This window comes from Anas platyrhynchos, chromosome 3 (genome assembly GCF_047663525.1).
Source record: "Anas platyrhynchos isolate ZD024472 breed Pekin duck chromosome 3, IASCAAS_PekinDuck_T2T, whole genome shotgun sequence".
In the NCBI taxonomy this organism is placed as follows: domain Eukaryota; kingdom Metazoa; phylum Chordata; class Aves; order Anseriformes; family Anatidae; genus Anas; species Anas platyrhynchos.
In genome coordinates, this window is record NC_092589.1 from 7224619 (window position 1) to 7249186 (window position 24568).

Genomic DNA, 24568 nt, shown 5'->3' on the forward strand with positions numbered 1-24568 from the left:
TATTTACATGGTTGTGCCAGTCAAGGTACAGTGGCGCTATCATACTCTATAACCCCTTTTTTCAAAAGCTGGATGTAAAGTGCTGAAAAATTAGGGATTGCACCATTTCTATGAGAAGAAAAGGCTCGATCCCAAGCCTGCTGAAATCAGTGAGGACCCCATGGCATGTCTAACCAGATCCTGAGCTCCAAGCTTGCCAGGCTTAAGTTCGTAGCTCCTGGTCCAGGGAGTGCAACTAGACTGAGGGAGGCTTTTTCCAGAGTGGCGACTGCTTTACATCTCCTCTAAGGCATGAGAACACGTTGATGGTAATCTTGGTTTAAAAAAATTGGCTACGGCGCTTGTCTATGCATGAGCAGGAGCTGGCTCATGACGTGATGCTGCGTTCCTGGTAAAGGCAAACTTCCTGTTGCTTGACAGAGAATTGCATCCTTCGTAAAACACACCGTGAGGCCAACGGGTAATTGTAAACATAGGAAGATCCACTCCTCTAAGCATTGCTATGCCCGGGTAGTGTTAGTCACAGAATCGGCAGTTCCGTACTGATTTTGAGGAGGAAATATGCATGCATCAAGCTTGGCAAGTCAACAAATTTCTGCAGAATTGGATTCAAAGTATATCTTTTTAAATTCCTAACCCTTAAACTCTCTAGATTGGAGATGTGAGAGTGCTGCACTGAAGTTTGAGTAGGATTTTTAAAGAAAGGAAACAAAACAGAGGCTTTCCTACATAGGTAGTAGAAAATCATCTTACACCTCAGTTGGGTTCCTGGACTCTGCTAAATAGTGTTGGTGATCAGACAGCCCTCCTGAGAAATGTGGCCTTTCTGATAAGTCTTCTTCTTTTCTTTTCTGATAAGTCTTCTTCTAAGTCTGGTAATGACTGCTCAATAATCCTAAACACCAAAAGTATGCCGTTACCAAAATACTCTAGAAATTATTTTAGTTTGTTAGTACTTATTAGTGTTACAGTGCTCTACAAGAAGCAGTGAGCTTTTTTTTTTCCTCTTAAGAGGAGAAAAAGCAGAAGATCTAGAACGCAAAACTGCCTTTGTTACTCTATAGCCCGTTTCCCCTAAACTTGTTGCTTCTAGGCACTTAATATAATCTATATAGGCAGAGATTGTGATAGATAATGTCACCCTTTGTGCATTTCAGATAAGCATCTCTCTAAACACAAATGTGATCAGCATCTCTCCTTGTCCTTTTGAGAATCAGTAACAGCTTTGTCGAGTGGCTTGATAATTTTTGCGCAAAATTCAGTTGGACTTCTGTGGTCAGCAGCATGTAAAAATGACGCGGGAAGATCTTCAGCTGAGGTAAGCTCTCCTGAGAGCACTGGCCATTTTCACCAAGCAGGATCCGTTCTGCTGCGCTAACCTGGGCTCGTCATAATCAGGCACCGAGACCTTTCCTGCTCACGTGGCAGTTGGGTTTGGGTGTCCGCAGACTGCCATATCACCTGCTTGCTCCCCTGCTAGGCAGGTAGAGGTCTTGCAGTGGTGCAATCAGTACTGATGAGGCTTGGAGAGGAACATTATTGTACTCTCAGCTTTGAAGATGGAGCTCATCTGGACTGCATTTATATTAGACACACTTTGCTACACTATTATAAGAGGATAATTATTGAACTATTTTATTATATAGCTATTCCTAAATTGTTGATTTTTTTTATTGATTTCAGGAGGCAGCTAATTGCCATATGGCAGCTTGATGTTAATGTTTTATGAAGATCAGGAAACAAAAGTTTATGAAAAGCTTTTGTATAGTAACTGCAGAGTTTCAAGAACTGTTTTATACTTCCTGACAGTGCAGGTCTGGCTTAATGGTTTGTTTTTATTGCTTAAGAGTGTAAACCTTTCTTTAGCCGATGTGTGGAAATTATATCCTCATCCCGCATTACGCATTTCTCATTGCTCATTACTCATTCCCTGCTTTCATTTCTGCCATCTGTAATCAGAGCTTTACTGTTTCAACTGCATGTAAAATGCTCCTCTCCTTTGCACAGTAAGATATATTTCTTTAGCACTCACCCACCCCTTAAAAAAAAAAAAAGAAAAGGAATGAAAAGAAAGAGGAAAAAAAAAAAAGAAGGGGAAAAATGGAGGAAAAGCCTACTCTGTCTATATTGTTTTTCTCTGTTTTGGGTGGAGTCTGTCTTAGATTCTGGTTGCTAGATGGTTTCTGTAGTAACAAGCAGAGAAAAAATTCAAGAGTGAAAAAGCACTTTTAAAGGTGCCATATCTTGCCTGAAGTATTATTTATCTAATTATGGATATGGAATGCTTCTCTTCTCCTGTACATTAAGGCAACCTTTCCCCTTTCAGTAGGGCACGCTGCTGCTATGAGAACTTGATTTGTTGTGTTCTTATAATGCGAGAACATGAGAACCACAAGGCTTGTTCCCAGTTGACTTAAGCTGCTCAAAATGAGGATGAAAAGCCAAAGGCATTAAAATGTATTTTTAAAATGTTATAAATGGTTGTTACAGGCACAAACCACTTTGTTTTTTAGTTACATAGGAAAAAGAAGAAGTTAAGTTCACAAGCCGGAGTTTACATGTGGTTGCTGCAAGGAGGCTGTTGGATAAGAGTGGTGGTCTTTTATTTTATTAAGCTACTGTGTACAAGGAAAAAAAAAATCCCAGCTCCTTTAGAATATATATTTTACTCTGCTGAACTTCTATTTTTTTTTTTATTTCTCCTAAGAGATTTTGCAGGTGTACGAAAAAGTAACAGTTTGTGTGTGTCCACTACATTGGACTTGCTTGGGCACAAACAGGATGCCAAAATGACTGTAAGATTGGTTCTTCCCTTTCTCTCTGGTGCTAGTCCTTCATGAGCTGTACTCCTGATAGCCGTGTCTGCAACAGGCGGTAGTGGTTTCCTAGGGTGGAAATTTTTTCTCTTTGGAATCCAGGCACATATCAGGGCTCTCGGGGTCTAGCCCCCTTTGGTACACCAGCCTTGTGCAGTGCGCGCTTACCAAAGCAGGCACACTGCTTTTCTCCTGCTTCTGTCTTATTCGCAGAGGGAAATTTGTCCCTGCCTTCAGCAAGAATTTTAGTTTGGGAAGGCTGCGAAGTTTTGCACGCGTTGTTTGCACCTGGGAGCACCAGGGACCATGTTTGTAACTTGCCAGCAGTCTGAGGGCCAGAGCTCATTTGCTTCTGTATTTACATAGTGCTGTGAAGGCTCAGCTGTGCTGCCTGCCCGGGCTTGTATTGCCCTCGACAGGCAAACAGCGGCTGAGAGCTGTTGGACTTCTCCAGAGCAATGAAACTTGCAGTGGGTCAGCTTGGCTCTCGGCTCGTAAGGCAGGGCAGCGATGGGTTTTGCTCCCCACAGTTCATTCCCGTGGGGGCTTCTGCAGAACGTGGCTGGCTCTTGGTGCAGAAACTGGACTGGGTTAGGGCAGCGGTTGGGTATACTGGCTGAGCTCCAGGAAAGAAGCAGCTGTCTGGCTTTTTAGCTGGCAACAAGGCAGGGAAGAAGTGAGGGGTGAGGGAAGTGGGGAAAGGCCTGCAGGCTTTTGAAGCTGAAAGTGTTAAAAGTTTCTGAAGTAACCTCAGGTAGAGAAATGAGAGCAGCGAATTGATAACAAAAGTTCAGGTTCCCACAACAGCTGGACTGTGGCAGATTTACAATTTAATGAGGCTGATAATCCCATTAGAGATTAAATTAAGAAGGTTTTTCTGGGAGATCACCAAGAAAATTATGAATATTGTACTGTAGCTTGGGTTGTAATGCCAAGGCGGTGGAGAGCTGACATGTACTTCTTGCACTGCAGGATGCTGCTTCATTCAGTGTGTCTCATTAAAACAAAGCATTCAACTCCAGCAGAGTTTCACTACAAACAGAGGCAAATGTATTATTATTATTATTACTATTATTATTACTACTACTACTACTATTACTAGCATCATCATCCTGGAAACAACATGCAGATTAAAAGATGGAAATACCAACCAGATCTGCAAGTGCGCGTAGCTCTACTGAGTTCATTCTCAGACAATCTGGCTCTTTTTATTAAAGCAAAGCCTCAGAAGGCAGGGAGAGCACATATGAAAAAGAATGTATTTAAGGTAACTATTGACATAACTCCAGTAGCTTGGAACTTTCACAAAAACATTTTTTTATGGCATCCTGCACACCCTAGTGATGGGAAAGTGTTGTACGGAATAATGACTCTGTAACCACAGACTTCAAAAGTATAGAATGTCTGCGGCATGATGGAAATAGCTGTTTCCACATCAATAATATACACACAGGCATATTGAAGCTTAATTGCAAGGCCAATGGTGATGGGAGGGGGAAGGGGAGAGGATGTCTGACCTGCCACTGCACCAAACACGCGGGCTGAGCAGAATGCCTCTGCTTTACAGCCAGAAACAATGATTCATTTCATTATAATCTTGACTTTTGCATTTTTCTCATGACTTATCAATAACTTCGTATGGGACTTCATAGACCATTGGAGTTATTGGCTTGTTAGGAATTAGGAAGAGAGGCAGGGTGTGTATTATTTCTGATAAACATTGCTCACTGACAATAGTTTTAAATATTCTATTTTAAGGACAGTTCTGACACAACTTTTCTGCTTGCATTTTCTCTTTTCCTTTGAAGGAAAAGATCTTGCACTTAAAAGGAAGCTTGCTCTTTTAAGAGTCCAGCATCCTTGTGCATTTTCATGAAAGGTCCTGATCCTCCAGCTGACATCATAGTATTGACACGAAGGCAGTTTTGATGTCACAAACTGTTGTCGTTGGACCGGCTCCTAATGCGTGTGGAAGCTGTTTTCCCAGCCCAGGAACTGTGAAAAAAAATATAGGCCCAGCAGCTTTAAGTGGAAAATGAGCAGCTTTGTACTGCAAAATATTATTGGCATTATTGATTGTCTTTTATTCCTGTTGTTCAAGGCCTAGGTTACTGGAATGGCGGAAAAGTAGCTATTATTTTAGCTTTCAATGTACAGACCAGTGGCATCATGCAGTCTTACTTTAAAGCATCCATTGCTGGAATGCTGTGAATACACCACAAAATCTGAGATCCCTACAAAGAAATTTCCTCACACTCTGGGGAAAAGCCTCAGAATGGCACCTTGAGACCCAAAACTCAGAAGGAAATGAAATTGAAGCCCTCCTTTTCTTAATTGCAGGTATTTTTAAAGTCCATCAACACTTTTAGTTACTTAGGTTTAGCAATAGCCTATGTTCTGGATGATGTTGTTACTGAGGGGAGAATCAAAGACTAATTGATTTATTTTTCCTGGTCTGGTGATTTATTTTTATTTTTTTAACTTTTTTTTTTTTTTTTAAAGGAAATAGCTAGTTGTTAACTACTTTTTGACAGGTTGGGCAAAGAATTCTCCCAGGTTTGCAAATGAAAAGATTTTCATCTTTGAAAATATAACCCAAATGTACCCTAGAGGGCAGAGTCATTTAGAGAGAGATCCTACACACCTGCTAAGTGACTGATTCCTGCCCACTGCAGAGTTCCTTGGTGAGAAGGACCAAGGCCTGGGAAACTGGAGTGGAGAGCGTGGGTGGAGCTCTGGTGTTTGTCGGCAGCAGAGGTTGGAAAAGTGGTCTGTGACTCTCCCATGTGCAGGTTCTGGAAAAAAAAACACAACACAAAACACTACCAAAACCAACCAAGCAACAACAAGAACAAACAAAAAAACACCTAAAAAAAAAAATGCCAATAGTTTGTGATCAGCTCTGTGTAACCCAGCAGGCCATTCCACTGGCAGGTAGCTACTGCAGTTCTCACCTGCTGGAAGGTCTTAGCCTGTTTTTGCAGGTTTTTAAATCGAAGTAGTCTAACTTGTGTGTTATATCAAAGAAAAGAAACCAGGTGCTGCCCTTTCCAACAGCTGCCTCCTCTTGAGACCTTAGCCATGCAGCGGCTTACTGCCAACTTTTCCATCCAACTGGTGAGGAAAGTTTGTTGTTCTGTAAGCCTGAGTGTCTGGGAACGATCTGGAATGTCTTTCCAGCTCATCTTGTATGTGAATACATCCTTCAGTGTTTCAGGCTTCAGTCCTCTCTTTTTTTACCCCATTCATCTGAGGGGGAGGGGAAAAAAGGGTCAGATGCTGGGACACTTTGAAGAATGTGCCTTTACCAAGCCTTGGTTTTTCTCTCTTCCTGGAACTCTCATTATATGATCCTGGTTTTCTGAGCCAATTGTTAGCCCAAGGCCAAATCCTTAACCTTGGGCTAGATAACAAAAGCACAGCTGAGGTGATCTCGACTACTTTAAAAAGGCTGTCTACTCTTTGATGCACTCAGAATGAGACTCATAATTCATTTTAGTTCCAAAGGTTGTTCTTAGCATGGGAAATTAGCAACCTCTGTGATAAAGAGTCAGCACGTTGAGTGTGTGCGTGCCTTATGTTGATCTCTGTGCTGCATTGCGTTCCTCGTCCTAGAGGGTGTTGGTGTGTCTAGGGAGAACCCGAGACTGAATCCTACCTGGGGAGCTTTGCTTTATGTAACCGCATCGGTTCATTCGAAGGCCCGGATGCTTTGTGCCAACAATCAGAGGCTGTTTGGCCTCTGACTTACAGCTGGAAATGAGAGGAGTGCGTAACCAGAGTGTATGCCCAAGAGAAATTAAGCTGAGGTCAGGTTTGTTAGTGGATATCAAAACTGGCTTGTGAAGTGCAGCCCTCTTCTGTGCAAAGACTGCAGCGACGAGAGGCTGACGTGTGGCACTGAGCGCTAGCGGCTGGCAGCGCGGCGTGCACAAGTTCCTCGGTCTGCGTGGTGTGGAGGCTTCTCTGTCAGGGCCTTCCTGAGCTTTTCTTTGGGAGAGGGCTCTTCCACCAGATGCTCTGCTGCTGAAGTCTTGGTGCTGCTCCTAACATCTCTGCAGGTTTATTTTCTACTCTAATCCAGCCCGCCTGGTGGCAAGAAGCATGGCAGCACTGTTGGCTGTAGCATCAAGCGGGCCTTATCACAGAAGGTAGAGAATTCACAGCCAAGCTGATAGCAACAGGACTGGCTTTGGCAGCCAAACCTGTTAAAAAGAGATGCTGCTAGTCAAATACTGCATCAGAAAAAAAGGGCTAGTTTAAGCAGCAGGGCCACCAGACTAAGGAGTGGAGAGGCTGCAAACCTCACTGTGCTGCAGGGTTGCAGTGCGCCATCGGGAGGGCCCCTCGCTGTCGTTTTGTGCTAATCCTCAAATAGTTTCTCCCTGCCTCCTAAGTGTTTTCTAATGATACGTACCTGAAGGAATTTAGAGATGCCCAAATGCGCTGCTGTTTATCCTGTAGGGTAGAGATAGATAGCTACATTAGATGGCATAATAACAGGTTTCGTCCGCTGGTAACAGGTTTGCATGCGAACCAGGTCTGGCCAGTATTAAATTGGAAAGCAAAGATGGCTTTGTGATTAAGGTGCTGGAGTGGGACGCTGGAAATCTGGGTTCAAGTTGTGGGTCAGCCATAAACTCCCTGTGTGACCTTGAGCAATATAATTATTCTGAGACTTCAAAGGTATCTAAACAATTTGGACACCCATTTTCCAGTCATTTTAATTAACTGGGATGCTTTGAAATGCTTAGCTTTAATCTCTCAGTGCCCAGAATTCTCATTTGTACAGCCAGGATAATAGTATTTCCTCGCTCACGAAGAGGATGTGCGTGTTACTGGGTGGGAAGTGTGCAGCTACTCCAAGTGTGGCAGACACAGAGCGTGCAGAGGGTTTAGCAGGAGGGAGCATGCTGAATTTTGCAGGCACGGGACTGAAAAATCTGGGGGTGTTTGGTACAGGGCAAACTGCTTATTTCAGTGAGACTTGTTTACACACAAGCATAAACTGGGGGATAGTTACTTACCATGATATATTGCCATCATATTGGGGTCACGGGGAGATAAATTCTGCTGCAAATAAACTCCAATGAAAATATTTACTGGGGAGAACAGCTCATTTATTCAATATTTCATTTAGGTCCATAACAACATCTTGCCATTTCTTTAGTGTCCTGCCATTCTTTAATAGTGAATATTAAACTTTTACAAGATAAAGCAACTAGTTATTAACATTTTCATTTCTGTAGCTTTACTTCATAACAAGCCATGCTCCCACTTAAACATCACCTACGGTTATGTCCCTTTGCCCAGTGTTACATGGGTGTGTAATGAAAAGCCTGTAATGCACGCAGGCAGAGGGAAGGGTTGAAAGAGCCACGGGAGTCTTTAAATCCTTCATTTTCTGACTTTTGTGGGTTTAATACACAATCTTAACATTCCATTAATAAGTTTTTTGTTGTTGCTGATTTTTTTTTCCCTTAAGAGATTAAAGGTTCCTTCAGGTTTTTTTTCTTTTCTCCTTTTTCTCCCCCTTTCTTTTCCTTTTTTTTTTTTTTTTTTCCTTTTTCTCTCTGTTTTTTTTTTTTTTCCTCCTTTCTCTTTCTTCCCTACTCTCTCTTTGGCCATGCCAGTTTTGTGTGTTGGGCAGGCAGGGAATGAAAAGCTGTCTACAGTAACCACTGATGCTACTCCCAGAGCTAAGTGGAAGGCTTAGAGGGCTCCTCTAAGAGGCAGAGGGCTGCTGTTCCCAGAAGGATGTCAGTCCAGATGGAAAAATGTTTTGAAGGTCCTGGAACCTGGGTTCTTCACTGGCTCTCGAGATGACCATCACCCCTCAGCACTTCTGTTACTAACGTGCTTTGCAAGCTACTTGCAAAACACTGTGTCATGCTATAAGCTGTCAGAATATCTGATCCTGCTTGTTATGGTAGTTATTGGCAAGTTGGTGGTAAATACACATTGAAATGAGGTTTCACTGTACAAATATGGAGGGAAGAGCTGTGCTACTCTGAACAACTTCAGCTGGATCCATTGCAGTGATGACTTCGGTATTAATCAAACCAGAGTCCTTGCCACTGCTCTGTGTATTAACTTATCAGAATGACTGCTTTGTAGGCAAGAAAACCTGTCTCTCTCTCTCCTTGTTAGGATGAGTGGCATTATGCTAGGGTCGTAATGGACTAACTTGTTATTTATCATTAGGAAGTCTCAAATCTGGCTGGCAAGATATGCCTTTCTCTTGAAGTTTGCTTTTCAAAGCAACTATCAACTGAGCGCTTTTTTAATGTGCCGATGTGTTTGCCTGCAGAATAGGTGAGCAAATATTTTTCTCAGTTTTATTCTCAAGTCAATATAGTGAACATCCAGATTTTTGAATGGCAAATTTTCCTCTATAAAACTTCACTGGAAAAAGATAGTGAAAACTGGTTGTTTTCACTGAAAGCCAGAGTTATCGGAGTAATAGAATGGATTTGGGGTGGTAACTATTGTTACTTAAGATTTTTCTATTACTTTGATTTAGCTTTTTACTGAAGTGAGCAGATAAGGAATACTGGCAAAGGGTTACTTTATGTTGTGTACTAAAGATTTTTCAGAAGAATAACTATTTTATGATTAGGCCAAGTAAACATTTTCATGTAGTCTCATCCTGTGGAATGTGGTCCTCTGTCTTGGTTTGGTAGATGCCTACCTTAAAAACAAAGTAGGAAAGAATCACATCTAGATACCTTGCAAAAGTTAAAAAATCTAAAGAAAACTGCCTGTGCATTTACCAGGAGAAAGTAATGCACTGAATTAACCAAAAAAGATAAAACTAAGAATGAAATATGGCAATATTTCTTTTTTGTTTGTTTTGTTTTTGCCAGTGGCCCAATTCTGGAAAAAACTTTAAATGTTCTTATTAGCTATTTTGTAGGCTAGGCCCATGAAAAAGTTTTGGACAGAACTTAATTTAGTACGTTGTTATAAGCTCTGATATCTGCCCAAGTTCATGAACCTTTTGAACAACAGCCCCCCTCATGCCCCTGGGGTTCTGGAGAGGGATTTATGGTTTCATGTGCAAAACAGTGTGAAACTTGGCACTTTTGCATTGCCTGAACCCTTACAAATCCAGAGCACTAAGCAAATCAGGGGCTGTGAGCTCACCCAGCTCAGAGGCAAAGTAAAGGTTTATTGAAACTCGCAGCAACTTGAACTAAATTCTGTTTAAAAAAATCTGGCCCTTAGTTTCCCATTGTTGCCTTATCATTTACCTGGGGGAAATCCATCCTGCAGGGCAGTTGCGGAGGCAAATGCGGTAAAAATTACGAAGTGCTCAAATAAGGATGGTGGCAGTAGGGGTGTTGCAGGGGGGTTTAAGGTCGTCTGATACATAGGAGGGAGATTGATGACCAGGAGACACAAATGTCTTAACAGCCAGTGTATGGACAGAAGTTCCTCGGAAGTCTCACCTGCTGAAGAGCCAGGACAGATCAGTCACTGAGGCTGTGTGACAGGGTGAGTGAGTCACAGCCAAATCAGGCACTCGTTTACATCACCAGGCTTCTTCTGAGCTTGTGTAAGCTGTGCGAGCCAGTTCAAACTGAAGGCCAAGCTTGCCTTATACTTACTGTGGTTTCAGTGGGGTTGAAAGATTGAATGAGCATTTGGCCAGAAGTCCAAAAAACTACCTACTGCCTGATTTAAAGCCAGCAAAGGTGCTGCCTGCAGCCAGTAACCGAGTCCTTCAGAAAGAGAGGGTCAGGTTCCTGATGCTACTCTGCGGCACTTCTGCAGATCCTGTCTTTCTGATAAGAAATGAAGACTCTGACAGTCATTGACTGGGGGGATTGGACAGGGCCCACAAGGTACAGAAATGCTTCTTCCTTTGCTCATTTCCTGGCCTTGCCCTCTGGACAGGTGCAGTAGGCAGACTGGCTGGCTGGGAGCTGTCCTCACTCAGGTAGGTCACGTTATGCCTCTTCCTCAGCTCCTGGCACAAGCCACTGCTGCTCACCCACTGGCCTAAGTTGGCAATAAGCAAACACTTCAGGCATTAATTCTGTGTTGCGTTGCCTTCACTTCTACACTGTGTACAGAACTCCAGAGATCCTCCACAAGTCTGAACGGACCCCTTCCAGAGTCACTTGTAATCGCTGCATTTATATTATACAGGTTCCACTTGTGATCCTACAGGGTACTTACATGTACAATGATAGTACCGTGGCTTACAAGGTCACAATAGGAATATTCTGCTCTTAACACAAGCAAAATTCCAGTTACCAAGAAGAGGATTCACTTTTCTGATACTAAGCAAACCCCTTTTAGGAGATCCATAACCCTTCCCCTACCTGCTGGAAGCTTGATGGCGTGTAAGCAATTCAGGAGACTCATGGAGCGCAAACTTTTTGGTGCTGGATGAGCTGACTGATGGAGGAACGGTGCTCAACCTGCTGCTCATGAATAAGGAAGAAATGTTTGGGGATGACTTGGCTGCAATATCATAGGATGGTGGTTTAAGAACCTGAGGAAAGAGGGAAAGGCGAGTAATGCAATAATCACTTGGGACTTCAAGAGTGTGGACTTCGGCTTGTTCAAGGAGCTGGTAGGCAGGATCTCCTGGGAGTCTGCCCTAGAGGGCAGAGAGACCCATGAAAGTTGCTTGATCTTCAAGGACAGCCTCCTCAAAGCACAAGAACAGTCCATCCTGATGTTCAGGAAGCTGAGCAGGTAAAGCAGGAGGCCAGCTTAGCTGAATGGGGAACTCCTGACTGATTTTAAATGCAAAAAGGAAAAGCATGGAGGTGGAAGCAGGGACACGCTACCAAAGAGGAGCACAGAAATGTTGCCTAGGTGTGTAGCAACAGAATTAGGAAACTCAAAGCTCAGCTGGAGTTGGAACTCACAAGGCTTGTGAAGGGTGAGCAGATCATTTCTACAGGTATGTCAGTGACAAAGGGGAAGCCAAGGAGGATGAGGGCCTTCTGCTGTCTGTGGCCAGCAATGAAAGGCATGGGACAAGGCTGATGCATTCAGTGTGTTGCTGGGGGCCTTTACTGGCAAGATCTGCTTGCAGGCCTCTGTGCGTAGTGGCAGAGTCTGGAGGTGAGGTGGTACCTGTGTTAGAGGAAAACTAAAGATCACTAAGGTAGCGTGGCACTAACAAACCCATGGGACAGGGCAGGGTGCATCTGAAGGTGCCGAGGGGCTGCTGGGGTTTAACATCTTCATCAGCAACCTGATCAAGAGCGCGGAGTGCTGCTTTAGTGAGCTTGCAGCTGGCACCAGCCCCTGGGAAGTGAATTGATACGCTAGCAAGTGAGGATGAGGGACTGTTGGAGGGACAGGCTGGAGGAATGGGCCCACAGGAATCTCCTCAAGTTCGATAGAGACACAGGTAAGGTTGGAGACAGCTGAGGAAAGGTTGGGGAACAGGTCTGCAGGATCCTAACTTATTTAGTTAGGGGGATCTTATGAGAGTCTTCCATGACCCAAAAGGAGGGTATAGAGGGCATGGAGCCAGCTTCAGAGGTGTGCAGTGGAAGGACGGGAGGCAGCTGCCACAGGTAACAGCAAGGGGAAATCTGACTGAATATAAGGAGAAAGTTCAGCACTGCACCAGTGGTTTAGCACTTTATTCCCAAGGAACTGTGAATTTTCCACTTTTGGAGACTGGATGTGGCCCTGAGCAACCCGGTGTGACCTGAAGCTGGCCCTGCTGTGCGTGAGCAGGAGGCTGGCCAGGAGGACCTCCAGAGCTTCTGTCCAACCTCTGTCTGCAACAGAGAGAAAAGGCAATGAGGAAGAGCAGTAGATGGATCAATACAAATGTAATGAGTTCTTGTTTCCATATATGAGATATTTTTGTTTGTGCTCCATTTAACAAGCAGAGAAAAAGAAAATATCATGTTTTCACCAAAATCATTAAAAATGTATATGTGGGAGTTCAGTTGCAGTATGCAGATTAGGAGGTCACAGACTTGTTAGAGTGCTGTGACCAAGATCAGTGGAATAGTGTAAGAAACAACTCTTATTCCAGGCATTTTTTCTCATAAATATCAGTTTTGAATTAATCCTAACAATGGGTTTAAAATGATTTTCTTGCAGATAAGAAGCTATAATACTAGCTTCAATCAGAATTTTTACAAGAAAAAGTGTTAAATACAGGATGAAAAGTTATTTCAGTAGAAAAATAAAGTGAAGTATTTTGTATTTTTTGCTCACAGAACCATTGAGCCGTGGATGAGCTGACGATATAGGGACACCTTCAACCAATTAGAAGAGAATAAAAAAGTGACAGCAAACTGCAACCACTGACACCTGTTAAAATTCAAGCCCATGCTAGAATATCAAGTTTATGCTGAAATATTTACCGAGTGTATTTTTGTTTTAAATATGACTTCCCATCCTGGTATTTGCAGGTGCATTGTACTGGAGTGAACGCAATCATTTTGTTAATTGCAGTTCAAGCTCATTAGGGAACTATAAAGGCAGAAGAATGAATGTAACCGTGCATTAAATGGTAAATGATTTTGGGGTGGGAAGCAGTCAGGTGTGTTGCCTTAGGCTATGATTTTCCCCAAATTAACATACATAGCAAAGAAAGAAAGAATGAGGCGGGTGGGAAGAAAGAAAGGCCACAGGTCACCAAAGCAAACCTCCCAAACTTCAGTGACGCTGAAGGGAAACGTTAGCTGCTGAAGTGTTGAGAATCTAGCTGGTGCTGGCTCATACCGGGCAAGTTTTGTGCTGCTTTAGGTTCATTCAGGCCGAATATGGTGAAATCCAAGACTCCACACTGTTCACTTAGTCAATGTGTAACTGAGCGGAGTTTCAGGAGGTTATGCTGCAACCTGCAAGACCTCTCAAACGTGCAACGTTAATGGCATTTATTACAAAACCATCTTGAAGTAGTGTATGCTTGAGCAGACAGCCAAATGTTTCCCCTCAGAGTTCTGGTGGAAGATCTGTAAGCCCAGAAATGGGTTAGTGCAAAGGTTGGTTGCTTCCATCAACCTGCCGGGGACTCTCCAGCCAGCAGGGATCCCTGTGCTTCCCGAGCTGGTTGTACAAGCATATTTTGCCATCTTAGAATACTAATCATCCGGTGAAATACAAACCTTGGCCAGCACTTCAGATCTGAATAACAATATCTATGTGTGTCTCAATATTTGGGTGTCTAGATTGAGATGGTTCAAAGGGAAATTTCTTTGGATTGCTGGGATTTGGGTGTTCTGGAAAATCAGGCTCCTTTTTGTTGTCTATTTTTTTTTTTTTTTTTTCCCCTTTTTGCCTTTGATTGAAGTAGAAATACTTGTTTGGGGAAAGGAGGAAGGTGGTAGGAGAACCAAGGGCAGAACTGAAAGAAAAGTTTCCTCTGGAAAGTTTTTAAACTGAAATTGCATTTTATGGAGAAGCCCATATTTTTCTTTTCTTTTTGTCAGTTTCTTGTCTGTTTGAGCCAAAAGCATTTTTGCTTTCTGCTGCCCTGGTGAATTGATTAAGCAGTCAACAAAACTGAAAAGTTTTGTGATTTTCAGAAAATGTTTGTAGTACCTTAAAGGCAGTTTAGGTACAAATGGCCTAAGGAGGTTTTGTTGTTGTTGTTGCTCAAGCCTTCAGAAAAATAGCTGCTGTCTGTCTCGTCCTACAGATTCCTCGATGGGAAATAGAGAAATGCCATTGTTTGCTGGTGCTTATATCTGATGAGGCTATGTACTCCTTAGCTATTGTTTCATTGTATTTGATTCAATTTCTTTGTTCGTTAGACACATCCCAAAGAGAAAATAGACAGCTGTGGACAGTGTTCTCTCAGAGCTTAAACCTAATTACAAAAGCAATTAGTCTGAAATAACAAAAGTATGTATATTAGTCCTGAATTTTACTGGGGAAAATAATTGCATTTTGTGGGAATCACAGCCCTAGAAGTATAATGGGAAGGAAGATTTTTTTTTTCTCCTCTCTTCTCACATACCTGGTGCTACGTAAGGTCAGGGGAGAGCTCCTGGGGTGGACTTGGTTGAATCTTCTCCAGCAAATCCTGAGTTCTTTGAAGTCCCAGCTTTGGCAGCTGCTGCCAACTTTACTGTCCAATGTGAGACCAGTAAAACCAGATTTTGCTGGTAGGCCCTGTCTCCAAGAGGCCTTCCTTTTGTAGAATGAAATATAGGCAGTTATATTGTATTTAATAAGATGGTTATTTGTTCCTAACAGTTTAAATGCAAAGGTTTGTACCCGTCTACTGTGCTTTTCTTATTCCCACGTAATCCATTTGTAGTTTGTTTGCACATTTTTTATTTGCCTATGATGTATGTAGTCGGTCTGCAAAGAAAATGCATCCAACTTTGTGAGGCTAAAATGTAAGTTCTCTGTTTGAGGTAGACAGGTGATAAGTTGTTCAACCACAGCCAAGTGAGGCAAAGTAAGAAAAAAGCTGTGCCTGACAGCTAATCAAAAGGAATAATCGTAGTAAAAGCAAAGCAAACAAAAAAAGCTCTGGCCAGACGGGTACAAAAGCCCTATTTATTGGTGGCACGTGGGCAAATATAGTGGAAATCATTTTTAAAATATTGCAGGAAGGAGTTTCAGCCATTGTACTGTTTTCTGTAATTATGAAGGGTGGATCTGATATATAAAACTTCCCAGAAGTTTGCAGTAAATCAGAGCAAGCCCATCTCTTCACTTAACAATGTCAAAATGTCAATGGCAGTGCTGCTCGGTGTGTGTGTGTTTTTGCACGTATGTGTCTATAGCATGTGGTTGATGTGGGACTAGCACTGCCGTTTTTTATTTATTTTTTATTTTTTTGAAAAAGGGGAAAAGAAGTTTAGCTTGCCTTGAAACATTAAGATATCCTCCAATTTGAGCAGCTCTAGCACCACCGTGCTGTTGAGATTTGGCAGGAGAGTGACTTTCACTTCATTTTCCTGCCAAACCCGGCCACTTAATGAACATTTCAAACCTCTCAGCTTGCACGTGCTCCGCTGATGTTTGAGGGAAAAATACCATCCTTGCAGAGCCAGCTCGGGCTGCTCCCCACAGCCCCCACCCGTGACGGGCACGTCCTCTGCAGAGATGGAGGGGGCATGGGCAAGAAGGGAGTTGCTCGGTAATTGCAGCTGTATTTCCAGGATGGGAGTAATCTCAGGAAAACCTGTGTCTCTAGCTGAGAGCCTCCCTCTAGTCCCAGGAGAGGGTTAGATGATTGCAGAGAGTTCCTACATTCCCTTGGTGCATAGATGCACGAACAATAGAGTAAAAAAGAGAGCAGGAAGCCTCTGCATTTTGGGAGATAGTCGAAAAGTTTGTGCTCAGCATATTTCCCTGCAGAAACCTGAAATGGAGCTGGTCATTCCTGCATTCACCCAGCTCAGCAAGTAGCTGCGAAGCCCCCAGACAAGTGCATGCTCAGCCCTCTTTTGCCTGCACTGCAGAGGACAAGGAGCTCGCCTTCGCACAGGTACTTCGTCAGCTTCAACTCCAGGGGTCCCAGCACTGCTGGAATTTGTTTCCAGTGATACAGTGGATTTTTATAGCTTCATTTTGATTTCTGAGTTTTTGAAGTCAAGGGAATCACATATGCATGTGTGTGTGCGTGTCTGTGTGTGAACTGTATTTAAAAACACTTAGGATGTACCAAAATTATCTTGCAACTTTAATTCTCTTCCCAGGCCTGCTCCCGTCTTCTGTGTTACGATACAGCCTTTAATTAGACCACTACAATTACAGACCTGCTTGTGGAAAGAATCAGGGTTGTGCAGTAAAAGACACTATTGTCCCGAGGATCTCTACCCCATTTCTGGCAGGAGGGGGAAGATGAACAGTGAATGAGGTGGGGGTTTGTGGAAAGACGAAAAAATATTTAAGGCTGTTCAGATGTACGCTAGGGAGCTGGAGCTCTCAGTGCTTCTGCCAGAGTGATTCCAGGCAAGTCGCTTAAACCAAACTCTTCATGGGTGGTCACCAATTAAGTGTTCCTCATATTCTGGGTATCTGACTTGAGACCCAGGGATCTGACCTGAAATGCTGAGCAGCCACAATTGCAATAGAAGCTCAGGAGAGCTGGCTTATAGCAAATGCCTTAGCGCTCTGGGAAATGAAAAGCCTTTGGCAATCCCCAGCCTTTGCACCATCCCCAGAGCTATGGATCCTTCAGCTCCTCTTTCTCTTTCCTTGCTTTCCAGCCTCCAAAATGGGGGAAAGGTCGTCCCTGCGCTTCGTTGGGAAACAGCACAGATACATTTTTGTGACGCGCCTAAGCAATAGCGTCAAGAGCTCCATGGCAAAGCAGCTGAGGACGTGGCTCATTCTGCTGCTGCAGCTGGGCTTGAGTCACGTGCAGCGAGGCCAGCCCGGGAGCACGCAGTGCATGCCGAGGCTCCCATCGATTATCCATCAGCTCCGCAGGGTCAGGGCAGCCCCTTCCCGGCCCTGGCCGAGGCTGGGGCACACCCTGCAGCGAAAACAGGAGCGGGGTCATCCCACTGCTGAGTCCCTACTCAGGCACAAGGTGCAAGAGGAGGGAAAATTGCTCCATTTACCATAACCCTGGCTTTTCATCACTTTCGAGAGCTCAGCTTTGCAAGTACATTAAGTCTTTTCTTATCTGTTTTGTGAGCAGCAAACATCCCTGTAAGCCCCCCAGCAAAGAGATGTTTTCCTAATGGTCCTTTCAGGCAGAGCGCGCCGCGTTAGTGGCTTGTTATTAGGAAGAGAACTTGGAGACGCAAATGTTGATCTTCTACTCCACAGCAGTTTATGGCTGGATAAAAGGTTTCTGAAAATAGGTTTAATTTAAATAAAACAACTATCTCCACTTTAATTTTTCATGTGTGAACGCTTCAGAGAGTGCTTCTGTAAACTTCATTACAACGCATGCCATTGCGTGCCAAATTACAACTTTCAGGATCTTTGAAATTAGGCATCTGTTATCTCTTGCCTGGGGTTTACTTAAGGAAAACAAGAATTCAAAACATGAATGCGCACAATCTTTACAAAAATACTGATGTTTACAGTTTGACCTTTACTTTCTAGTGTTTACCTAAGGGCTAAGTATTTGGAATTATGCTTTGGCTTATAAATGTTTATCATCTAATAGGAATGATATCAGAGTTCTTACTAAAATAAAGAGTTCCCTGGAATAATTTGACCAAAAAAGAACCACAGTGAGGCGAAGAAAGGAGGAAAAAAAAAAAAAGCTCGAAGAAGGAATTGGGTCTTGGGCCTTGGTGGCATTGCTGCATTTTGATGGAGAAGAGTCCCCCCAGGGCAGGTGTCCCTGCAGTCCCAGCACCCTTGGGGTGGCAACACGCTGCTCCTCAGCCCAGCCCCGAGCTGCTCCTGCTCTGGGGTAAAACTCTCGGCCCTCAGGGAGGCCCTGAAGGTCACACTCGAAGCTGGCAGCTCTGGAGGATATGGGGCCAGGCATGAAGCGTAGCTGAGGACTGGCAAATCTGCAAGCAGCTACGGCCTTGAGGAGGTACAGTAGTCTCAGCACGGGGATCTGCGTGGGAGGCTCGTGCAAGGTGCAGGGTCAGGAGTGGTGTGAGTGAAGGTGCAGGCTCATCCTGTGCTCTAAGCCTTTGGAAAGGTGCCTGGCAGTAGTGGGGCTCTCCCGCAGCTGCTCTGCAGCTGTTGTGTAGTGTAAGAAAACCAATATCACTATTTTTTGCTGCTAGTTTTTGTTCTTTGTTTTTTCTACAAAACTATTGAGAAGACTGGACGCTCCCTAGGACTGAAACAGGTGGAATTTCTGACTAAAGTTTCTAAGAAGCCAGAAGAGGCTCGATGAGATGATGATGTGCTGGGGCATTGGCGCTAGGCATGGTGTAGGAAGGGCCAGAGAGAGCTCCACTGTAGCTCCAGGTTCACACTTTCACCCTCACAGTAATTGCTTTTCATGTTCCCTGAGCACCTCAAGTTGCTGTCATCTTTGTACGAGATGCTTGGGTCTTCCCTCCTCTGTAAAAGTGGTGCTCTTCGATATGCCTTTGTCACATGGATACGGAAAGTCGGTAGGAATTCAGTTTCATAGAATCATAGAATCATAGAATATCCTGAGTTGGAAGGGACCCTTAAGGATCATCAAGTCCAACTCTTGACACCGCACAGGTCTACCCAAGTTCAGACCATGTGACTAAGTGCACAGTCCAATCTCTTCTTAAATTCAGTCAGGCTCGGTGCAGTGACCACTTCCCTGGGGAGCCTGTTCCAGTGTGCAACCACTCTCTCTGTGAAGAACCCCTTCCTGATGTCCAGCCTAAACTTCCCCTGCCTCAGCTTAACCCCATTCCCGCGGGTCCTGTCGCTGGTGTTAATGGAGAAAAGGTCTCCTGCCTCTCGACACCCCCTTACGAGGAAGTTGTAGACTGCGATGAGGTCTCCCCTCAGCCTCCTCTTCTCCAGGCTGAACAGGCCCAGTGCCCTCAGCCGTTCCTCGTACGTCTTCCCCTCCAGGCCTTTCACCATCTTCGTAGCCCTCCTCTGGACACTCTCCAACAGTTTCATGTCCTTTTTATACTGTGGTGCCCAGAACTGCACACAGTACTCGAGGTGAGGCCGCACCAGCGCAGAGTAGAGCGGGACAATCACCTCCCTCGACCTACTAGCGATGCCGTGCTTGATGCACCCCAGGACACGGTTGGCCCTCCTGGCTGCCAGGGCACACTGCCGGCTCATATTCAACTTGCTGTCTACCACGACCCCCAGATCCCTCTCTTCTAGGCTGCTCTCCAGCGTCTCATCGCCCAGTCTGTACGTGCAGCCAGGGTTTCCCCGTCCCAGGTGCAGGACCCGGCACTTGCTCTTATTGAACTTCATGCGGTTGGCGATCGCCCAGCTCTCCAACCTATCCAGATCCCTCTGCAAGGCCTTTCCACCCTCATTTGAGTCCACAACTCCTCCAAGTTTGGTGTCATCAGCAAACTTGCTCAAAATGCCTTCTATTCCTACATCCAGATCGTTTATAAAAATATTGAAAAGTACCGGCCCTAAAATGGAGCCTTGAGGGACCCCACTGGTGACCGCCCGCCAGCCTGACGCAGCCCCATTCACCATAACCCTTTGGGCCCTGCCCGTTAGCCAATTGCTCACCCATCGTATGATGTTTTTATTTAGCTGTATGCTGGACATTTTGTCCAGTAGGATCCTATGGGAAACCGTGTCAAAAGCCTTGCTGAAGTCCAAAAAAATCACATCAGCTGGTTTCCCTTGGTCCACCATACGGGTGATCTTATCATAAAAGGAAATCAGGTTAGTTAGGCAGGACCTACCCTTCACAAACCCATGCTGGCTGGGACCAATGACTGCTTTGTCCCCCAGGTGCGCCTCAATACGTTCGAGAACCATCTTCTCCATGATTTTACCAGGCACTGATGTGAGACTGACAGGCCTGTAATTGCTAGGGTCTTCTTTCTGACCCTTCTTGAAAATCGGCACAACATTTGCCAGCTTCCAGTCTACCGGGACCTCTCCAGACTCCCAGGATCGTTGAAAAATAATTGAGAGAGGTTCCGCGATGACGTCCGCCAGCTCCTTCAGCACCCGGGGATGAATCCCATCCGGACCCATGGACTTGTAGGGATCCAGGTGGAGTAGCAGATCCCGCACACGTTCAGGGTCGGTCGGGAGTTTGTCATCCCCACCGTCCCGGTCCTCCAGCTCGGGGCACCCTGGGTCCCGAAGCCCATCATCGGCATTGAAGACAGAGGCAAAGAAGGCGTTAAGCGTCTCTGCTTTGCCTATGTCATCGTCTGTGAGAAGACCTTCCCTGTCAAGGAGCGGCCCTATGTATTCTTTAGTTCTCCTTTTTCCATTCACATATCTAAAAAAACCCTTTTTATTTTCTCTCACAGACACAGCCAGCTTCAACTCTAGGTGTGCTTTAGCCACACGAATTTTCTTCCTACAGACACGAGCAGCATCCCTGTATTCTTTCCATGTCACCCGGCCCTCCTTCCAGTAGCGAAACACTCTCTGTTTCCGCCTAATCTCCATTAGAATGTTCCTGGTCAGCCACGCCGGTTTAAGAAAGGTGACTCAAAGTGCCATTACTGTGTCCTTGTCCCCTGCTGATGTACATGTATACACGCTGAGAGGATGCTTGGTTTCCTCTGCCTCTAGTGAGGATACCCTGGGCCAGTCTTTGAAGGGTTTATCTTATCGATTCTGTTTATTGATGAGCTTACTGCTTGCCTGCCTGTGTTATTTCTTACCATTCCTATACAGACATTTTCTCACCCCGCTTTAAAACAACTCTTCTGTCCCTCTCCCCAAGAACAGCACCCGAGTATTTCCAAACATCACGCAGCTACAAAGCTCAGCACAGTTGAGCTGTTGACTCCAGTTGATAGCCTGGTGAACGTGGGCTAATTTCAGACCACACCCAAGATCCAGCCCGTTGCTGTGATGAAACAGAAGTTTATAGGGACTGAGTTTATTGCCACTGCAGCATTTTTTATTGCCCTAGTGCTCCATTAGTGTGCAACAGTGCCACCACGGAGCGGGAAGGCCTGAACTCAGGGCAAAGGGAGCCAGCCCTGGTTTCTGCTGCATCTATTGACCCTTAATTCTCATATCCTCTACACGTGGGGGGGCTTTTGAAGTGATATTGTAGCGGTTAGGGCTCTTGGGATGGCTGGTTTGGTGTTTTTTCAGGTTTTTGTTCGTTTGTTTTACAGCTGCACAGATCAGGCCCTGCATGTTTTTTAATCATAGCTTTGCTCCACATGCAAGCTCTGTGATCTTAATGAGCTGGTCTCTGATTAGCTTGCTGTGGAGAGGAAAAGGATTATATTTAGAAGACATCCCTATTTTTCTTGAAGTAGGATCATAAAATGGTTTGGGATGGAAGAGACCCTAAAAATCATCTGATTCCAAACCCCCTGCCATGGGCAAGGAGACGGTGCCCCCTGCTTTGCTTTGAGCCCATCAAACACAATTTGGAGGTGAACCACTACCTTTCTGATGAATTTTTGCATTAGAGTTGTTTGTTTTGTTTTGTTTTGTTTTGTTTTCCCCACTGGCACATCTGGCTACAAAAGCTGCAGGCGAGTGTGGAGTCACACATGCCGTGGGGCCTCCCTTCAGGTGGTAGCCCCAGACGTAATCGCTTTGCTCCGGTCAGGGGGAAGCATGGTTGGTGTGAGGAAATGCCACTGCCGGGCAGAGGAGGGTGGCTGAGCAATGCATGGCAAGCTCTGAAGCACTAGGAGCACGCTAGTGGAAAGCCCAGGGCTGCCAAATGATGGAGATGTCGAGGGACAAAAAGCTGACATGACAACTGAGGTAGGAATGGAGGTGAGGCCTAGCTCTGTCCCTTGCTCCTAGGCCGCTCGATGCTTCTCCTCCAGCCTGCGCCGTCCCTCCGCTTTCTGTGAGGGGTTTGCAGTGAGGGGGAGGATGGCAGACGTGCACTTGCTGGAGATCACGGCCTTGGCACTGCCCGAGGAGCAGAGCTGGCCCAGGGAGCGCTGATCCCCTTGGCCTTGGAGGTCTCCACATGCTCTGGTGACAGTCCCGGGGGTGAACCTGGCTGAGCAGGCTCTGCTGCTGGTGGGATCACTGAGGATTTATTTAATGTAATTACTGTGAAGCTCCTGCAGGCCTGGCTGGGTAAGGAGTGTGTACAAATTTCCAAAACCTTTGAGAGACCTTTGTATGCACTATTCCTTTTTTTTTCTTTTTTTTTTTTTTTTCTTCTCCAAATTTATGGCAAGAGAACAGAATGTGAAGCAGGTCGACAAGTTTTCCGCCACTGCCTCTGGCATTAGCTATGATTCATTAGCCCAGCCCTGAAGAGATGTTCAGAGGTCCAATAAAGCTATTCAAGATCTTGTTTTGAAGGCTGTGCAGGAACAGGGAGCAAGAGGCTCTTTACAGTGTAACGCCTTCCCTTTCTCTTCAGGAACAGGGTTGATTAGTTATTTTTCCTGCTTGCCTTTGAAGCTAGTTTTTTTAATGTATATTAAACAGTGCTCAGCCACATATTTTGATGTGATGGGTTTGCAGGACTGGCGGTAGGGAAGGCAGGCCCGCCTCTGTCCTATCCTCCTCCCTGCGTAACCTTGCTACCGCTGCCGAGAAGAGTAAAGTGCATGTAAATACAACTTTTCAGATGGCACTTTTTGCCATTGTTCCCAGAGCACGTATCATAAAGAGCCACGGCAATTAAAAGGACAAAATATTAGAAATAGCATCTTTAAGTATGTCTCAGTATAATCTTCCAGTGTTTTCTGGGAGACTGAATTGTGTGTGGAAGTGAAGTCAGACTCACCTGATCCATAGGCATAGAATAGGCAGAAAAGCAGACCTATTTCTTTAGGCTACACATTTCTTGGAGTTTTACAAGAGAGGCAGAGCTGGTCATTAGCTCATATGAAGTGGCAAGTAACAAAAAATCTTCAGAGGTATCGAGTTAGATTGTAATCTCAGCTCCAAGAGACTCCACCAGCTTCGGTGTAGCTATTCCTAATGGATACTGGTCAATTAGGGCAGAATGAGCCCCGTCCTGTTTTACAAGTATTCAGTCGCGGGTCATATGTATTAATAGATGATGACAATGCTAATTTGGTGTGAGTGCTTGAGGCAGCCTGTGGATGGTCCGCCTGGAATCATGTGGCCACAGGAAAAGCCAAAATCCTCTGTTTTCAGACAGGCCTACAGCCTGTTAGGCAGGACCTGTGTTTATTCTAGGCAATATTTTCTCTAGGTTGTGTGAGAAGTCTTCTTCGCCCTGTTTGGAGCGGTTCCTCGCCCAGATTATTGGCCAGAATTTGGATTCAGGGTTTGCTAAAAGAAACGCTTGATGATATCTGGCTTGGCAGTGGCAGATGGACTCCTTTTCCTCTCTGATGAATGAACTAATAGACTGAGCAAAATCAAAGTGAGGTCACAGCTGGACTACTGGTCTTTCAGTCAAAGTCACATATCATCTGCTAGGAAAGCTATCCGAGCTAACCAGTATTTATGTGGAGCAGCTGAATTTAGTAGCTTAGTATCTGAATAGTGGCGTTATTTTTTCACGCAGGCATTCCAGCACTTCTTTCCATTTTGCCACCTTTCCAAGCAGCCATTGTCCGGTGTTATCTCTGCAGACCACGGTCAGATAACACCGGACAGTGTGCTGGTACAGTACAGACATCGGCTGGTTAATTATCAGCTCCTCTATCAAGGCAGCTTTAACAAGGGAACGTATCTTAATGGGGTGGCTGGTTAGGAAGTCAGTTTGTTTCCTCATTCTGTAAATTTTATTACTGATTTCATGTCACTGACTGCATGTTTCAGTCCAGGTTTGGAGCCTGGTGTAAATCTGCACCGACTTCACTGCAGTTCTCCTGTGCCTGTGGTGCCCAAAGAGACACATGCTTCCACCAAAACTTGCTTTTGCTCTGCTTTTTTTGTACCTGCATCGTGCTGGCATCGTTTTCCCCAAAGGTGATTAGGTCTTTTAAAAGAGGGACCCATGTTTACTCTGACAGAAGTGAAACCCTCCCCAAACTTTCTTGCCTGGGAGGAGTCATGTCAGATGGTAGTGGAGCAGGGAGAGAAGGGCTCGTGGGGTTGGTGAGTGAGCCTCGCTTCATGACTGCATACAATTTTCTAGCGTGTTACCTGCTCATCCAGGTGAATTAGACTCCTGAAGTAATTCTAGGGCAAAGGAGATTGTATTAGCTTTGAACTAGTGCAGTTTTCTCACCCTCAAAGCAATATAGGTTCTCTCCTTTAAAACCCTCTGTTAGGTTTGATACTAGCCACAGTCTGTAGGTCCCAAACGC

At 44.9% G+C, this 24568-nt stretch overlaps 1 protein-coding gene across 2 annotated transcripts in view; it reads left to right on the forward strand.

The window, feature by feature from the left end:
* BMP2 (bone morphogenetic protein 2) overlaps positions 1-24568 on the forward strand; it is a 171866-nt gene that overhangs the window by 116246 nt on the left and 31052 nt on the right. The window contains exon 4 of one of the 2 annotated variants that reach the window (XR_011807940.1): positions 1158-1318. Coding sequence is in view for 1 of the 2 variants with exons in the window: in XM_072035258.1 (XP_071891359.1) it covers positions 1158-1161 (4 nt within the window). In the remaining variant the exon portion in view is untranslated. Of the gene's footprint in view, positions 1-1157; positions 19136-24568 lie in introns of those variants that run through there. The other variant, XM_072035258.1, reaches the window with a different exon arrangement.